This window comes from Cynocephalus volans, chromosome 10 (genome assembly GCF_027409185.1).
Source record: "Cynocephalus volans isolate mCynVol1 chromosome 10, mCynVol1.pri, whole genome shotgun sequence".
Taxonomy (NCBI): Eukaryota; Metazoa; Chordata; class Mammalia; order Dermoptera; family Cynocephalidae; genus Cynocephalus; species Cynocephalus volans.
Genome location: NC_084469.1, coordinates 111122666 through 111141184, shown reverse-complemented (window position 1 = coordinate 111141184; position 18519 = coordinate 111122666). Strand labels below are relative to the sequence as shown.

General features: G+C 56.9%; 1 protein-coding gene across 1 annotated transcript in view; it reads left to right on the top strand.

Annotated features, from left to right (window-relative positions):
- The first annotated feature begins 2479 nt into the window (after nt 1-2479).
- Nucleotides 2480-18519, top strand: part of KLHL26 (kelch like family member 26) — a 28907-nt gene continuing 12867 nt past the window's right edge. The window contains exon 1 of the mRNA XM_063112642.1: nt 2480-2588. Coding sequence (XP_062968712.1) covers nt 2506-2588 — 83 coding nt within the window. The 5' untranslated portion in view covers nt 2480-2505. The remainder of the gene's footprint in view (nt 2589-18519) is intronic.

Sequence of the window (18519 nt, the reverse complement as noted above, 5' to 3'; positions counted from 1 at the left end):
CCCCAGGGCCTTTGCACCTGCTGTCCTGTGCCCTGTGATGTGGGGGCACCTAGTGCATCCAAAGTGCCATGGATCTGCAGCACACTACGTGTGTGCACACAGCCGGGAGCCGGCGAAACCTCTTTTTCTTGTTTATCTTCTGCTGTGTGTCTGTGTGTCTGACATGTGGGTCAAATCTGGATGTTTATGAAGTGTGTGTGCATATGGACGCCATTGACTTCAGCTGTATGTGCAGTGGGTGTGTGAGCTGTGGGTCTCTGCTAAGTGGGGTTTCATGCCCGCATGTGGTTCATCTGGAACAAAAACTTATGTGGTGGCCGACCAAGGGCAGGTGGGGCCGTGTGCGCAGAGCTTGCTGGAATGTGAGTTTTTCATGTACGCACGCATTCAATATTTATCACGTGCTTGGGTGTTCACAGAGGTCAGCAGGGTCCTTCAGTACCTGCTATCTGTCATATTGCACAGTGTCATCATCAGAGCATTTTATTTTATTTATTTATGTTTTGCGGCTGGCCAGGATGGAGATCTGAACCCTTGACCTCGGTGTTTTCAACACCACGCTCTAACCAACTGAGCTAACCCTTTCTGAGTATTTTATATATCCGACTGAATATCTATTGTGTACCTGACCCCCTGCTGGAGATAGATCAGTTGGGTCTGGCCTACCTGCAGGAGCTTACTCAAGCAGGCCCCTTACTCCTTCCTTTGGGGTCTCCTGCCCCATGTCCACACTCTTCTCCTAGCGCTGACTGCAGGGGGGTTTTGAGCCCCATCTGGACCCCTGGTCCCTGCCTGAGGCTGCACAAGTGAGGATTTTTTGATGCAGAGGGTGGAGGAATAAGTGGGCTCCAAGCTAAAGAGGGGATCCTGGGAGCTTGGACTCTTCCAGGGCAGAGATTCTAGGCTGTCAGTGGGTTGGGGCTGGGGTGCCCTCAAAAGCTCTGGATGCTTTGCAGAGTCCCTGTTGGCACCGGACTACACGGGGTCCAGAGCAGGGAGAAATGAAGGAGGGAGGGGAGGAAAGAAAGGAAGAAAGGAACAAGGGTAAAAAGGGAGGACCCAGATGTGGGACTTTGAGACCTGGTCGAAGCTCGGGTATTTGGGGGCCTGGAGCTTGGGGGTCTGAGGCAGGTAGGTCTGGCGGAATCAACTTTTGGGGTGTAAGCATGGGTCTGAAGGGTCTGCAGGCAGGGATTGGGGGGAGTGGGAATTGAGATTTGAGTAGATGATGGGGAGATAATCTGAGGGCAGGGATTTGGGGGTGTGAGAAACCATTATTGGTACATAAAGCAGGAGCTTCGGGGATCTGAGGGCAGATGATTGAGATCTGAGGGTGGAGATTTGGGGAGGGCACGTCAGGGAGGGTTGAGACACAACAGAGGTGGGAAGTCTGAGGCCTGGGCAGGGGATGAGTTCCCGCGTTTGGGGGAGGCCTGGAGAGGGGTAAAGACGGGGGCGGGGTTGCCGGGTGCGGAGAAGAGGCTCTCAGGACTCAGGGATACATTTCCCCATGCCCCGCCTCATCCTTCAGCCCGCCCCTGCTAGTGCCCCCTTCCCGGGCCTCATCTTGCAACGCCCATCTTTGGCAAGGTCACGCCCACACCTCACCTGTACCCCACCCCTCCACAGACCCGGCCCCTCCCTTTGCCCGGCTTCAGACCCCGAGCAGATCAGGTCCCGCCCCTTACCCGTGCCTCGCCCCGCCCCCCGCTAATCCGGCCCCACCCATCACAAGACCACGCCCCTTCCTAGACCGTACACTTCCCGTCCCCAGACCTTGCTTTGCCTTTCGCGCTGGCCACGCCGTCCCCACTCCTCACCCCTAACCTACGCCCCACCTCTCCACAGACCTGGCCCCTCCCTTTGCCCCGGGCCCCGCCCCCTCCGCCGGCTGGACCCCTCTCCAGCTCCACCTCTCATCAGACCGCGCCTCCTCCCGACCCGGACTCACCCCAATACATCACCCCTCGCCCTGATCTTGCCCTGGCCCCGCCCTTCATCCGGGCCACGCCCCCTCTATAATCTACCCCGCCCCTTCCGATCCAGCCCCGCCTCTCTGCAGGTTGGATCTCTCTCCAGCCCCGCCCCTCAGACCACGCCTCCTCCCTTCTCCAGCCAGGCTCATCCTCAGACCACGCCCCTCCTAAAGACCACGCCTCCTCCAGACCCGGACCCACCCCAATCCCTCACCCCGCCCTGGCCCCGCCCCTCCTCAGAGAGGGCTCCGCCCCACACCCCGGGACCCACCCCCTTTTGCCATCTGGACCCAGCCCCGCCTTGCCGTTCCTCAGGCCCCGCCCTCCCGACCCGGCCCCGCCCCTCCGCAGGCTCCGCCCTTCAACCCGTTTCCCGCCCCCTCTGTGGTCCGGACCACAGACCCGCCCCGCCGCTCTTCAGGCCCCGCCCCAGTCCCGGCCCCGCCCCCGCATCCCTATCCCTGGCACGGCGCGCGGGGCTCCCGTCACTCGAGCGCGCGGCGGCGGAGGCGGCGGGGGCGGCGGGAAGATGGCGGAGTCCGGTGGCAGCGGCGGCGGCGCTAGCGGCAGCGGCGGCTTCGGCGCGGGCCAGGGTCCCGAACGGCGGAGCAGGTGAGGCTCGACCCGCAGGGTGTACCCGCACTGCCCGGAACCCGGGCCCTGTGGGGAGGCCGGGGGTCTGAGCCCCGGCCCGGCTCCAGGGTCTTTCCCGGAGACTGCGGGCTTAGGGGGACCGTGGGTGCCGGGGGACCGAAAGCTGCTGAACGGCGGCTGCAGCGGGCTGGATGCCCGCGGACCTCGAGGCGTCTGCATGCGGCCCTGGGGCCTGAGGCTGGAGGTCTCACGGGAGCCGAGGGACTGGGGCGCCAAAGGGGTGGGAGACAGGTCTGAGCAGGGGCCATGGGCAGTCCTGATGGTGTGAAAGGTGTCTTGGAGGCTCGGGAGAGGGGACTGAGGCCGAAGGCTTCCCGGGGTTGGGTAGGACCCTTCGGTGGCTAAAGGTGGTCCTGGGAGCATGCTGAGGGCACCTGGGAGGGGTGAAGAGGGTGAGAAGCTGCAGTGGGGGGTTCAAGTGAACCTGAGAGCCTGGAGGGGGCGTCTGAAGGGGTCCCACCGGGTACTGATGTCAGTGAGGGGTCTTGAGGAGCCTAGGGGTCCCAGGAGTCCTGAGGGGCTGGGGTGGGTCTTGGAGAGCCTGAGGATGGGGAGAGGGCCCAGAGGGTCTATAAAAAACAGAGGGAGGTCCTTCTTTGGGTCTTCTGCCTCCTACCCCCAGGTTAAAGGACTTGAAGCAAGGTCTTGCCCTCAGACAAGGGGGCAGAGTTCACCCCTTTGCTCAGTAGGAGGCCCCTTTCTCCGTGGCCACGTCTGGTGATGGGTTGCTTGAATCCCGGAATTTGCATAAAAATCGTAGGTGTTTGTATGTGTTATTCTGGATTCTCAGAGGGGAAGAGCACCTGCCTTAGGGAACATTAGCTCCTGCTTTCCCCGCCGGGCAAAGCCAGCATGACCCAGGCCTTCCCACCCCGTCCCCCAGGACAGCCCGCCACCCTCCGCTGGCCAAGGAAGAAATTCAGGCTCTTTCTTGCTGGTGAGCTCACAGGAGCCAATAATTTCGGTCAACATGGTAAATGAAGTTGGTCAATACTCAAGTGCTGTGGAGTTGGTTCTCATTGCAGGGCTCTGGGCTTGTGCTGGCAGGAATGGCATGAGGCCTGGGTGTGTGAGCTGGGCTTTGGTAGCTGGATGGCATGGAGCTAGGATAGTGGGTTGGGGAGGAATGGCCAGGCCAGGGAACAGAGGGCGCAAAGGCCTTGCCTGTTCCCAGGGATGCCAAGTGGCACCTTGAGGCTTAGGTGTGTGGGCAGAGTGAGGCAAGGAGCCGAATCTGGTCTACCAGTGGCTATGGGGAGCCAGGGAGGTGTATGACAAGAAGAGTGTACGGGGTTGAGGTAGGGGTGGAGCAGACTGGAAGCCTGCAGTAGGGCACAAGGAGGCATCAGAGGGTTTGGGGAGACGTTTAAGGAGTAGCGTGGGCAAGGCTTGGTGACCAGGCATGAGGTGGCAAGTAAGGGACAGACAAGAGGGGGCAGCGAACGCTAGGTCCCTCCCTGTGTTGGGCCCTGGGGTGGGATAACCTGGGACTAGGGCCCTTTTTTCCTCTCTTTCTCTTTTTTGGTGGCTGGATTGTACAGGGATCGAACCCTGGACCTTGGTGTTATCAGCACCATGCTCTAACCAACTGAGCTAACCGGCCAGTCCAGGGCCCTTTTGTGTAAACAGCTTTATTGAAGTATAATTGATTAATAAGTTGATGTATTTTTTACTGGACAGTTCATTGAATTTGAACACATTTACTGAGTTGTGCATCCATCACCACAATCCAGTTTTTTAGAATGCTTTCATGAACCCGGAGTTCCCCCAAGCCTGTTTGCCATCAACCCGCTGCCACCTCCAGCCTTTGGGACATCCTGATCTGCTTTTGCTCTCTGCAGATTTGCCTTTTCTAGAAATTTTATATAAGTGGAATCATACAATATGTGGCCTTCTGTGTCTCGCTTCTTTCCTTAACATAATGTTTTTGAAGTTCAACCATGTTGTTATGAGTATCAGAAGTTCTTTTTTTAAAAAATAAGTTGAAGGCTGGCCCGTGGCTCGCTCGGTAGAGTGCGGTGCTGATAACACCAAGGCCACGGGTTCGGATCCTTAAAAAAAAAATAAATAAATAAAAATAAAATAAAAAATAAAAAATAAGTTGAACGTTTATTTATTTATTTACTTATTTGGCAGCTAGCTGGTATGGGAATCTGAACCCTTGACCTTTATGTGATAATAGCACGCTCTAGCCAGCTGAAATTCTTTCTTTTTTACTGCTGAGTGACAGCAAACCTGTGTCCATCTATATACCATGTGTATGGGTGGACACAGTTCATCCGTTTACTGGTTGATGGACTGTGGGGTTGTTTCCATTTTAACAACTGCAAATAAAGTTGCTGTGAACATCTGGGGGTGTGTCTCTGTGTGAACACAGACTTTCATCCTCATGGGTAAATTCCTAAGAGCAGGGCGACTGGGTTGTGTGGTAGATGTATGTTTAACTTTTGAAGAAACTGCCAAGCTCTTCTCGACAGCCTCTGTACCATGTTACGTTCCCACCAGCGGTGTTTGGGGTCCAGCTGCTCCCTATTTTCACCAACACTTGGTAAGGCTAGTCCTTACTTTCAGCCATTCTTATAGGTGTGTGCCTGTATCTTACTTTGGTTTTAATTTGCATTAATGATGTTCGGCATTTTTTTTATGGGCTCCTCGACTATTCATATCTTTTTTGTTGTTGGCAACTGGTGGCAATGAGGGTGGCTGGGCTCTAACCAGCTGAGCTAGCTGGCCAGCCTGTATTCATATCTTTGGTAAAGTGTCCTTTTAAATCTTTTGCCCATTTTTTAATTGGGTCGTCTTTTCATTATTGGATTGTGGGAGTTTTTTATATATTTTGGATACAAGTCTTTCATGGAATACATGAGTTCCAAATAATTTTCTCCCCGTCTGTGGTGTCTCTTTTCATTGTCTTAATGATATCTTTCACAGGGCAAAAGTTTATCATTTTGATGAAGTCCAGTTTATCAGTGTTCTTCTTTTATGGATCATGCTTTTGGTGTTGTGTTTAAGAAACCTTTGCCTAAATAGAGGCACTTTTTAAAAGATGTCTTTGTCATCCCTGAGATACCCGTTGTGTTTTTTTTTTTTTCCCCCCTTCATCCCAGTGAAAAGTCACTATCGTCTGAAACAACTGATGGGAGCATCTTATCTCCAGTGGGGAGGACCCCTAATGTGGCAGGATGGGGCCTCCAGAAAGAGGATCAGGTTTTGAGGGAGACTGGTACAGGATCTTTTCCCAAAGATCTTCTGAGATGTAGAGGCCTTTTTTGTGTTGCTCGTACATATGTTACTTCATTTATTCCAAAGGGCTGGCCAGGTGTGGTGCAAGACCCCCAATCTGCCTCAACATGCCCATGCTCCGTTCTTCACCCTTCTGGACTCCAAGGTCATGACCCTCAGAGCCACCTGCCTGACCATCTGAGCTCAAGGACCCTTAGAACACTTTTTCTGGTCACCTCATTGTGTTTTTTTTTTTTTTAGGTAAATTTATATAACATAAAATTCACCCATTTAAAGCAAACAATTCAGTGGCATTTAGTACATTCACAGAATTGTGCAACAATCATCTCTGTCTAGTTCCAGAACATTTTCATCCCATGAAAAGGAAACACTATCCCTATCAGCAGTCATTTCCTACTTTCCCTCCCCGAGCCCCAAGCAGCCTCTAATCTGCTGTCTGTCTCTGTGGATTTGCCTGTTTGGGACATTTCATGTAAATGGAATCACACACCATGTGGCCCTCTTCTGTCTGGCTTCTTTTACTCAGCATCATGTTTTTGAGGTCCATCAACATTGTAGCATGTTAGTGCTTCATTCCTTTTTATGGCCAAATAATATTCCACTGTATGGATGGATCCCATTTTGTTTATCCATTCAACACTTAATGGAGATTTAGGCTGGTTCCAACTTTTGGCTATGATGAGTCATGCTACTGTGAACATGTGTGTATACATTTTTGTCTGAACACCTGTGTTCAGTTCTTTTGGGTGTATTTCTAGGAGTGGAGTTGCTGTGTCATATGGCTGTTGTATATCCTCCATTGCGCAGGTCACCACCTGATATTATCTGGTGTGTTCATTTGTGGAAGTGCCTTGAGGGTGGAAAGCATGTTTCTCTCTTGTACCTGGAACATGGGTGGCACAGAGGCAGCAAGTGTTCAAGGAATGTGGCTGGGAGGGAGAGAGGAGGGATGCGTGGATGGATGGATCATTGGGGTTGTGGAAGTTTTCTGTTCTCCAAGGCTTGTAGTCTGGTAGGTGGGAAGTCCCGAGGACTGGGTCATTCCTTTGCCTTTTTGGGGAAACTTGTGGAGCTTCTGAGGGGCAGGGGGAGGCTGGCCTTGTCTGTGAGGCTGATTCTCTAGCCTGCCACGCAGCGCCTGCATCTGACTTTTTGTTCCATGAAGGGGTTTTGTCATTTGGCCAAAGGTGGGGGCTGTTCCTGTCACCCCCTTGGCCCTTCCACCACAACTCAAGAAACTATCCCTGGGAGGGACTGCACTCCCCCACCCCCCACCGCCCCCAGCATCATATAATGTGTTTGTTCCAACTTCTCTTTTCTGCAACCAAGGGGAGAAAAGAAAGAGAAAAGCTTATTCTGCTTCCTTCCTATCTCCAGGGATCAACAAAAACCCGTTGCCTAGTGGAGATGGTCGTTAATGACCGAGCTGAGCCTCAGGGATGGACCAAGGGTGGCTGCCTCAGCCGGGGGCTCGATGGGGGAGGCGGGGTTCTAGCTGTGGGCTCACGTGCACAAAAGACACTTGTTTTCTAGCCAGCTTCCTCCCCGCTCAGGCTTCAGGCCCTCGAGGGGGTCCAGGCTCCTTGGAGGGAGAAGAGGTTCGGACCATGTGGGGTGTTGATGGAGGGTGGAACCCTCTGGGGAGTCGCACCTCCCCAGCTAAAATTCCATCACTGGGAGGTACCAGGCCGGCAGAGTTCGGGAGGAGCCTTCAGGCCACGCAGGCCCTTCAGACATGGGGCCTCTGGTACTTTCCCTCCTTGGCCCATCCTACCTGAAGGTGCCTGGACGGGGCCCAGTCTCACTGACTCACACTACTCCTGGGGGAAGAGGCAGGTGTGGCGGGGGACATGCCAGCTGCAGGTGTTTCTGTGCGGAGTCGTGGGCAGTGGGTTTGTCAAAATTGAGGCTGGCTCAGTGGCCTTTGCTTGTTTAAACTTTCTCAACAAGCCTAGATTGTCTCCACTAAGCCTCAAGGCCTCGGAAGAGTCCAGACCCCCAACCCCTGTAGGAAGACCTTGGGGACGAATTGGTCTTCCCAAAGATTCTTGTTCCTTTGGCCTCATCCTCCTTTTAGAAGGGGGGACAGGCAGGATTTTGACCCTTCAGAGACTGGGACTTGATTCCTCCTCTCAGGAAATGTGGGCGGATCTGGTGGCATTAGGCACCTCATTGGAGCCACAAGTGTCTGTGGCCCCCATGTCATCTGTGGCCCCATGTGCTTGCCACATGAGATTCCTCATCTGGGAAATGGGGCCCCAGCCCACTGGGCGGGGTGGCTGGGAGGAAATGAGCTGGGGAAGGTCACATGTGCCTCATAAGTGTTAGCGCTGCAATGGTGACATTGCCCTGCAGTGTTGATGTTGCCAGCGTCTTGTCCATGGCACCCACGTGGGCCACATGGGTCTCGAGGGGATCGTGAGGTGCCAGCAAGCCTTGGCAAAGGAGTTGTTGCATCAGGCGGGGAAAAGAGAAAGTCGGCCCAAGCAGTTGGGAGGACGATGATGCCATTACTCAGTGGCTGTGAGAGGGACAGAGGCAGGGGGCAGTCTGAGCTGCCTGGCAACATGGACAGGGCAGGTGTGGCCACGCGAGGCCAGCGCCCAGGAGGAGCAGGGCTCAAGCACAGCAGGTGGGTCTTGGAGGGGCGCTGGGTGGGGGTGGTGAGTCTGGGTGAGCTGGAGGGAGCTCTGGGCTGGGCACACGCAGGCCACTCAGTCTGCCCCACAGCTGATCTCCTCACTGGGGAGGGACGGAGGGACCTGAGACCTGGGATGCCAAGGAGCTCTGAAGTGCATACCCTGCCCTGGATTGTGCAACGCCACTGTCTCGCTACTAGACCCTTTCTGGCCAGTAGCTGCAACCCCTGGGATGGCCTGCTTTTCATCACTATAGTCCCAGGGAAGCAAGGTTTTACTAGCCTGCACCACATCGTGACATGTTGTCCCACCTTCCTCACGGTGGCCACTTTTCATCGTGCATGTGTCTTTCTCTCCGCTTTCTCCTTACTCCTGCCTTTTGGTTTTCTGTTTCCAATTGTTTTATTGTGACCTGCCTTTTGGTTGTAAGGGATGTTTTAGATTTGGGATTGAAGGCCCTGGGGGAGGAGGGGGGGGAGGAGAGGAGGAGGAAGGGCCAAGTAGAAACAGTGACTTGGGGCCTTGGGCCTGGAAGGCATGGTTGGGATTGGCTGCAGACATTGGGTGACATGTGTCCTGGCATCTGGCTCCTTGTCCTTGTGGACAGGGTTCATTTGACACCTTCCTCTGCTTTCTGGCAGGTGTCGCAGGCCTCCTGTGTGGCTGCTGCTGTGCTTGATGCCAGGCATATGGAGGTCATGGGCAGATGGCCCTGCCTGTGGGGCACTCATATGCCAGCAGGGAGTTAGAGCAATGTTTGTGTGGTCAGTTCCTCAGGATCTCCATAAATGATCCCAGTTGGAGGTTCCCAAGTCTCTTCACAAATGAGGAGGGGGCTGGTAGGGTGAGGGGGCTGGTAGGGTAAAGGGAGCCAGTGCAGGGTTTGGGTGAGGGGCACCTTGGTCAGATCCTCCATTTTGTGAGAGAAGAGGTAGCCTGGGCCAAGGTGGTGCTGGGGCATGGACTGGGGAGCGCCACTGGACGACTGGAGGTTGAACTTGTGTGACAACTGCTGACCAGAAGCAGAGGGCTCTCAGGTTTCCACAGTGCATTGACTGGTGGGTGCGAGGGGGACCTGTGGGGTGGGCAGGAGGACAAGGCTCCTCTTGGGCCCGAGCAGCTACACTGCCCGCAAGTGTCCAGTGGATGCAGAGGTGACCATCTGGCCTGGGACTCGCCGTCCCTCCTCTGTTCCAGAAAAGCCCTTCGTGCCTCTCCTTACTCAGGGTTTGTACCAACTGGGCCCCCCACAGTCCTTGAGGGCCTCAGGTCTTCCAGCCAGCAGTTCCCAGCCCAGGAGTGTCCCTCCTTGAGCGGGTCCAGCCCCTCATCCCACCTCCTCCTCCTCCCTGCTCTGAGCTACCATTGACTCTTGCCCTCTGGCCACCGTCTCCCATTCCAGCCAACGGGATCCTCCAAAGGCAGGCATCAGACCATGCCGCTCCCCTGCCTGACACCAGGGGCTCCCTTGCTGTCAGAACAAAATCCACTTCTCGATGTGACTCGCCTGCCCCATGAGCTTCTGTAGCCCTGCTGGCCCTGCTGCTCTCCAGAGCACACTCGCCTGGAATGTGCTGTCCCAGCGATTTGCACGGCTCACGCGTTGCCTCCTGGGGCCTGGCCATGCTGTCCACCGTGGCGCCACCACCCACCCTCTGTGTCCCCTGCCCTTCCCTGTTGTCAGGGTACATTCTACATGCTTAAGATCTGTGTCCCCTTAGAACGTGCGCTCCCCGAGGGCACGGCTTTACCGGTTCCACTGCCATTGGTGGCCCCAGCCCCAGCCCAGTCCCTGAGTATAGATCCAGCAAATGCGTCCCCCCACAGCCTGCGATGGATTGGCGAGAGAAACTGGCCTGACTGAGAGGCTTCTGGGACAGCCCTCCATGCCTGGCTGGACAAGGGTCCTTCCTCGCTCCCTCACTTTTTCTAACCGGTAGGGGTGGGGTACTGTAGCATAGACTTATAGGCACATCGTCAGTGAGCCAGCCCCATCCTAGAGACACCCTGCACACTGCCACTTAGCGTGTGTTCCATGTGGTTAACGAGCAGAGCTAGCGCTGTCTCTTACAGCTAGAGACGCAAGCGACAGCCGCTCTCCCGTGCAGCTGTGTGCAGTGGGAGGTGGGAGCCGAGCCCTGGGTCCCCACTGCCGGCAGGCCCTCATCCTCTGGTAGCCGCTGTGCAGCTGTGCGGACGAGCTCTCTTAACACTTGTTAACCCCAGGCCTCTGGTCCCCTCCTGCCCCCGCCCTTCCCTGTCTCTCCAGAGAGCGCCTCTCAGAAGTCATGGGGCTGTCCCCGCAGGCACCAGCGTTCCCTCGCATGCCTGCCTGCAGAGCAGATCAGCAGACCCCTCCTGAGTGGCCGCGTGCCTGATAGCTTCGTGTGCCACTGCCACGGCGTGCATGGAATCACTGCGATCCGGGAGGAAGTAGCCGGCTCCTTCAGGGACTCGCAGACCTTGCCTGAGAGAGCAAGGGCTTCCGGAACTGAACATGCTGGGCCAGGAGGAGATCTTGGGGGTGGACCTTTGGGCTTTTAAAGGCCTTGAGGGGGGTCAGTCGAGGATCAAGGCCAAGGATGTTCTCTGACACCACAACTGTGAAATTCCACAGGGGTCAAAGATGGAACTGGGTGGGAGCGGTCTGGCTGGCTCTCTGGAGTTCTGCTCTTCATGGGATGTTAGCATTGGAGGCAGTCTGCTGAAGGCAGCGGAGCAGGGAGCGTGTGGTCACTGGAACTTTCTGTTACTGGAGCTGAGAGGGGGCCATTTTCCCGGGGTGGGGTGCGAGGGGTGGCAAGGTGGCTGTGAGGTAACAGGCACTAGGGGAGCCCTGCTGACCACCCCCGAGGCAGCCTCTTTGTCCTCATTGGCCTGAGTCACCCTCCACATGGAAAATTTCCAGGGCTGTCGTTCAAGTCATCACCGAGTGTTCTGGTTGGTGAGGTCTGGCCAGTCCCAGGAGGACTTCTCTTGATCCCTCTGTCTGCCCCCCACCCCCCTGGTTTCTTGTGGGTCTCTGTCGCGTGAGGCAGGGCAGTCGGGAGCACACAAATGTTTATGCTCCCAGTGAGTCACTTGGACAGATGATGGGTGGTGTCTTCCTTGCCGCCGCTGACGGCATCGGGCCCCTCTGCTGTCCCTAGTCGCGCCTCCAGCATGTTAGCAAGTGGAGTTGCTGAACTTCGTGTTGGTCGGGGGTGTGGGCAGCTTGCTGACCTTTTGGAGGAGTTGTGGTGGGTGCAGTGGAGCCGTCTGTCTCATCACAGACTGGCGGGGCTCAGGTTGGGGACGGCTGCTGCTCATTTGCCCTCGGAATGGCCCTCAGCATGGCTTCCTCGCCCCGACCCAGCCCCGGTCCCGGTAGGCAGCTCGTGTTCAGTGCAGGCAGAGGCGGCAGCTGGAGGAGCATTAACTCCACGGCAGTTTTTCCAGAGGCTCCTCTGGAATGCTGTAGATGAATCTGAGGCTTCTGACATCCAAGGCCCCTGTGGTTACAAGAGCCAGAAACGTAACAAAGGATCCTCCATTAAAAACCGAAAGTTTAAACCAAAAGTTTAAAAGTTTAAAAGTTTAAAGCATAAAAACAAGTACAAGGGGAGGTCCAGTTTTATGTACTTTGGAGTTGAAGGCTTGAAGGACTCCGCTGGAATCTGTGACTCCCATTTCAGTTCTGCCTTCCGTCTTGTCTGGGTATTACTCACCTGGTGGAAAGGTGACCCCACCTTGCCCCCAACCAGTCCAGTAACCCCACGGGGAAGGTGAATCTCCATCTTGGTGTCTCCAGCAGAAGTCCCAGGGAAGGCTCTGACTGGGTCAGAGGGGCCACCCCCATCCTGGGACAAGTCACTGAGGAAAACAGCGAGCCCTTCTGAGAAGAGGGGAGGAATGTCGACACCCCTAAAATGAAAATATTCCTGACAGGCCCCTTCTGACACTTAAATGCACGTTGTCATCAGAAGACCCCAGGCCGAGCCATGGGGATGCCCACATCCAGCCCAGGTCCACTGGGATGGGCATGAGCTGTTTGCCAGCCCTGTCCCTTTTGGGGCCTCAATGTCTGCCCCGCCAGGGGAGGCAGTGGGCTGGGCTGCCTCATGGCACGTTTCCTCTCTGAGGTGCTGGAATTTGGCAGTGCTGGAATTTCACTGGGGTCCTTTGGGGCTGTGCAGTCATGCGCCTGCTTGCCTGATCTATAGAGCAGAGGGGTTTTGCTCACTCAAGTGGCCCTGTTTCCCAGCCCAGCGCAGCTGGATAAAGTCGGGGGATGGGCCGTTGCACAGAGCAGTCTCATGTCAATGGGAGAGAATGAGCAGAGGGTGCCTCAGCACAAGACCTGCCGGCTTATGTGCCCTGGGTAGGGGGACCCAGCTGGGCTGTGAGGGCCAGGGAGGGCATGGCAGGGACTCTACTTCTGCAGAGCTCCAAGGTGGAGGTGGCAAAGGCACTGAGCATGGAAGAGCCCGTGGACTGGGGAGTGCAGTGTGGGGAGGAGGGTCTGGGGGACCGGGAGGTGTCAGCCATTCAACACAGGGAACAGCATGAGCACAGATGTGCAGGCCAGATGTCCTGCAGAGAGTCTTGCCGCGGACTTCCTGGTCAATCCCAGTCGAAGGATAGCATACCTAGCACAAGCACTTGGGCCAGGAGGCCATGTGGGGGGATGAGCAGTGAGCAAAGTGAGGAGTTGGGCTCTAGCCCTGTGCTGCCACCTAGGAGTCATCCATCTGCCACCTCACGCACCTGTTCACCCTTCCAGCCACCATCCATCCTTCCATCTGTCCACCTACTCTCCCACCCACCCATTCACTCTCCCACCCATCCATACACCCTTTCACCTACCCATCTGTCCTTCTGCCTGTCCATCCATCTACCCACCTGTCCATCCATCTACTTACCTGTCCATCTATCTACCCATCTGTCCATCTGCCCTTCCACCCTCCCATCCATCCACCCATTTACCCATCTACCCATCCACCCACCCATCTACCTACCCACCCATCCATCTACCTTTCCACCTACCCATCCATCCTTCCACCTGTCCAACCATCTACCTACCCACCATCTACCCATCCACCGCCTATCCACTCACCCACCCAGACATCCATCCTTCTACTTGTCCATCCATTCACCCGCCCATCTATCCATCCATCCTTCCACCTACCCATCCATCCTTCTACCTGTCCATCCATCCACCTACCCTCCATCTACCCATCCACTACCTATCTACCCACCTGTCCATCCATCCACCCTTCCACTTACCCATCCATCCATCTACCTGTCCATTCATTCACCCACCCACCACCTATCCACTCACCCATCCGTCCTTCACCCACCCATCCATCCACCTACTACCCGTCCATTTGACAAGCATGACTAAGCTTCAACACATGCTGGGTGTGGTGGTGGGCACAAGGACACCACAGGAGGCAGAACCTTCCCTGCCTGGACCTCATGGGGCTCCCATTTCAGCCTCGGGGATGCAGGCTGGAAAGAGGTGGACGATGTGCCAGGTGGAGTGGCAAGTAGGGAAGACAGCAGGACTGCCTGGTTGAGGATTATGGGGCAGGCTGGCTGATGAGCTGGGGACTGGCAGGTGCCACCCTTTGCCTGCTGAGCAGGTTCCCTCTCTCGCTGGGCAGCTGGGAGGATTAGTGGGGTAAATCCACATCCTTACCCTGGGCTGGACCGGAGGGGCCGCCATCCTGCTTTTCCTGCTGTCAAGCTCACATCCGTCCTTCCGGCTCAGGCAGAATCTTGGTGAGGGGTCTCAGCCACCTGAGCCTCAGTCTTCCCAACTGTATCATGGTGGTGATCGTGGGGCCCACCTGCCTGGGCCTGTGGAGAGGCAGATCTTATGGCCGAGGAAGGCCTTCACCGGCTGGCCCTGGTGTCTCTCTGCCTCTTGTTTACTGTGTGGTGAGTGCCTGAACCTCTCTGTGCCTCAAATTCCCCATCTGTCAAGTGGGGATGGTAGTGGTGTCCCCTTTTAGGCTGCCTGCTGAGAGGCTAGCCGGGAACCAGGACTGCAGCACCCTGGCAGACAGCCCTGCACAGTGTGGGTGCTCACTTGGTTGGTGCGGACTGTTCTGATGGGGATGCTGTGACATGTGTGTGGCCATGAGCCAGGACAAGGGGTGCTGTAGAGGCAGAGAGCTTGCTGCTGGCCAGGGAGGTGGGGTCTGAGCACCCCCTTTCCTCCTAGGGTTTTTATCTCGGTGGCGGAACCTCCTTGCTGGCCTTGAGTAGCAGCCGGAGTGGGGTGAGTGTGGGATTGGCGAGCCCCCAGGCTCTCCTGTGCATCAGCAGCAGCCAGCACCCTACACATCCTGGACTCCGAGGGGCATCAGTCAGAGGCTGGGGTGGGGCAGGATATCATGGCCTGGCCTTAGGGACACTGGGCTCCTGGTGACCCCTGAGAAGTGGGTGTGGGGTGACTGTGCCGACTCTTCTGCCCCCTTCCTTCTCTGTGGCACCTCCCATGCTCCTGGGACAACACCCTGCAAATCACTGGCCCTCTAACCCCCCATTTTCTGGAAGGTTTGAGGAAGCTCAGGGAATGGGGGGCCCAGGGGCTTGCCCGGCCCTCTGGTGGGGCTGGTGACATGCAGCATGGGCAGGCCGCAGCCTTCTGCTCCCAGCACTGCCTCATCGGGTCCTTGGGGGCATTGGTGATGGTTCTCTTGAGGTGAACGTGGGTTCCAGGACCCGTCTGCCTGCCTCCCTTAAGGCCCAGTGTGACTGGGGCAGCTGGCTACCCTATCTGAGCCTCAGCTTCGCTGGCCACCAGTTGGGGGCTTTCTGGAGGTGCCAGGCTCGGGTGCAGGCAGGTTGTACAGTTGCCTCCTGCCAGGCACTTTCTGATGCCCTGTCTCCTATCATACTGTTCCTGCTTGATGGGCACAGACAGGCCAGAGCCAAGTACGGACACACAAGGGATGGCTGTGGATTGTGGGACCACGAGGAAAATGAAGGTGGGTGAGCTGGGGGCTGGTGCCCAGGGCTCAGGAAGGACGCATGTGTGGAGGCCACGAGATGGGGAGAGGAGCGAGGCTCAGGCCTGGCACTGCCTGGCACACCTGGCTGCCCAGGACACTCACAGATCTGCTCCCCAGTGCAGAGATGGCCTTGGCACTGGGGGTTCTGTTTTGAATTATTGATGAGGATGTAGGAAAGCAGCCAGCATGATGACCAGGAGGGAAGTCACAACCCAACTGCTGATGTCCCAAGTTCGAGGGACATGGCTTCTCCTTTCTCTCTCTCTCGATCTCTCTTCCTCTCTCTCTCTTAATCTCTGACTGAATTTCCTCTCAGGTCTCTGTCTCTCCCTTTGGGTCTCTGTTCTTCCTCTCCCGTTCTCTTCCCCCTCCCATTATTGTCCCTCCTACCCATCTGGGTCTCTGTCTGTTCCCCATGGGCTTCTGTCGCTCCCCACTGGCTCTGTCCCCCTCCTCTTGGTCTCTGTTCCTCTCTCTCTGGGTCTCTAGGCCCTTCTTCCTGGGTATCTGTCAGCAGTTTGGTGTCCTGGTCTGCTGGGACACTCTGCCGTGGGGACCGTCACTGCTCCTGGGCTCCACATTTGTCCATCCACAAGCCTTGACCTCTTCTCTGCTCTTATGAGAGCCAGGGACCAGAGAACCACAGGCGTCTTGGAAAAAGCCACCCCTTATCAGGAAGGACAACCCTGAGATAGGGCCCCTGGCTGCTTGTGGGGAGAGGAGGGAGGTGGGCTATGGGGCCCTCTGAACAGTCCCTGGAGAGAGCCACTGATGTGAGTGTGGGGTCGCCGGCCTGCCTCATCAGTTGAGAGCCAATGTGAGTTGTCAGAACACAGCGACATCATCCTGTGGGCTGGGAGCATGGCACCCAGAGCTGTGAGATGTGCCTTGGGCCTGCCTCTGTGGGCATGTGGGACCCTCGCTCTCTGCCCCATTTACCCTCGGGGACATGGGCCCAGGAGCCAGCCAGGGCCTGGGTGGAGTCAGCAGGCTGCGTGTAGATCGAGGAGGAACTGCCTGCAGCCAGGGGTGGGGGATGGGCTGCTATGGGCCTCAGTTTCCCCATCTTGAAGGAGGGCATTCGTTGCCTGACCTCTTGGGCTGGTGAGGGATTTGTGAGATTGTGTGTGAAGACCCCTGTCCAGCTATTCTCAGGGGTGGGCAGGCTTGAAGGGTCGGGGGGGGATGAGAGAGGTCCTAGTGTGGCCAGGCAGAGAGAGAGAGGGAGGGAGGGAGGGAGGGAGGGAGAGAGAGAGAGAGAGAGAGAGAGAGTGTGTGTGTGTGTGTGTGTGTGTGTGTGTGTGTGTGTGTGTGTGTGTGAAAAATGAGGCCAAGGTGGGCAGTGGGCCACTGAAGCTGCAGAGCCTGAACCGCCCCCCTCTGCGTCTCTGTCTCCCTCTCTCTCTCTCTCTCTCTCTGGGTCTCTATCTCCTCCTCTTTCTCTCTGGGTATCTCTCCCTCTCTCTCTCTGGGTCTCTGTCTTCTCTTCTCTCTCTCTGGGTCTCGATCTCTGCCCCCCTACCCCCGGTCTCTGTCTCCCCACCCTGGGTCTCTGTCTCCTCCTTTCTCTCTGGGTCTCTGTCTCCCTCTCTCTCTCTGGGTCTCTGTCTCCTCCTTTCTCTCTGGGTCTCTGTCTCTCTCTCTCTCGCTGGGTCTCAGGTGAGGCTTTTGGGGGATGGTCTTGGTGATGTTCCAGTTGCTGGCCTGGAGCTGGCCAGGGCAGGGACTGGAGTGGGCATAGGCCCCTCAGCTGCACTGATGTCCCCCTGCTGTGCCCTGAAGTCCAGCATCTTCCCCGTCCATGTATGGTGGGACCCTGGGCAGGAGTGGCCTGGACACCCTGAGCCACAGTGCATCGGTCCTGAGACAGCCAGCTGTGCCATGCCACCCGCTCCACCACGGCGATGAAAGCAAGCTGGCTTTGGGAGGGACGTGCTCTCCTCTGGAGGGAGTGAGGGATGTGCGCGTCAGAGAAGACTGTGACAGGGCAGTGTCGGCAGCCTCCGTTCTGGCCGTGCTCTGGGCTCTGTGTGGGGGTGGGAGAGGATTTTACAAAACCCCAAAGAAATGTTTCCATGAAATTCATGAAATTCATTCTTGTTATGCCTTGTTTTTTTTTGGACATTCCAATGAAAAGAACTGTTCTGGAGCTTTGGATCCCTCCTGTTGGGTTGGGAAGCCAACCGTGTGGATGGGGCCAGCAGCCAGGCAGGGGCCAGAGGAGCACCCACCCCGGCAGGTGCTTGGTCCCCCTGTCCCCCGCCCACCAGCTCCTGAGGCAGCACCCACCTCTCCTCCTGCTCCTGATCCCCCACGGGGCTCCCTCAACAGGGCACCAGCTGCAGTGTCTCCTGTGACCTCTCCACTAGGCTGTCCTGCCTTGTACTGGATTCCCCCCGAGCAGACCCTGAGGCAAGGATTCAAGGCCCCCACGAAGGACTCATGGGGGCAAGGAAGGAGCCCATGGAGGGGGTGTTGGCAACAAGCAGGCCACACGGGGGTGGGGAGAGGGGGGGATGCTTTAATAGGTGGTCCACCTGGAGGTGTTTGCCCCATCCAGTCCCACTGGACCGATGTCAGCTGCAGGCAGCGCCCAGTGGCCCCCTGTGCTGAGGAACCCCAAGGGAGGCAGCAGGGGTGTTCTCAGGCAGGCCTGGGGGTGTCCCCACGTCCAGCACAGGCCTGGGTCCGTCTGGGGATGCCTGATGGCAGTGCTGAGGGGATGCAGATGCTGGGAGGTGTTGGGACATCCCTGAGCCCAGGCCAGGCCTGTGGTGGGGGAGTGCAGCCACGAAGAGGCCAGATCCAGGCTGAGGGCACAGCCAGGGCAGGCAGTGAGTGGCCTCCAGAGACGGCCCTGACCGGCGGTGCTGACGCACTGGCTCTGATGACTCACGTGTGGATGACCGTGACTCGGGTGGCCGTCTGGAGGCTCGGACCAGCCCAGAGCTGCTGCCGCCTTCCTGGGGCCCATGGCCCCACCGTGCTGGCCGCCCCCAGTCTGGG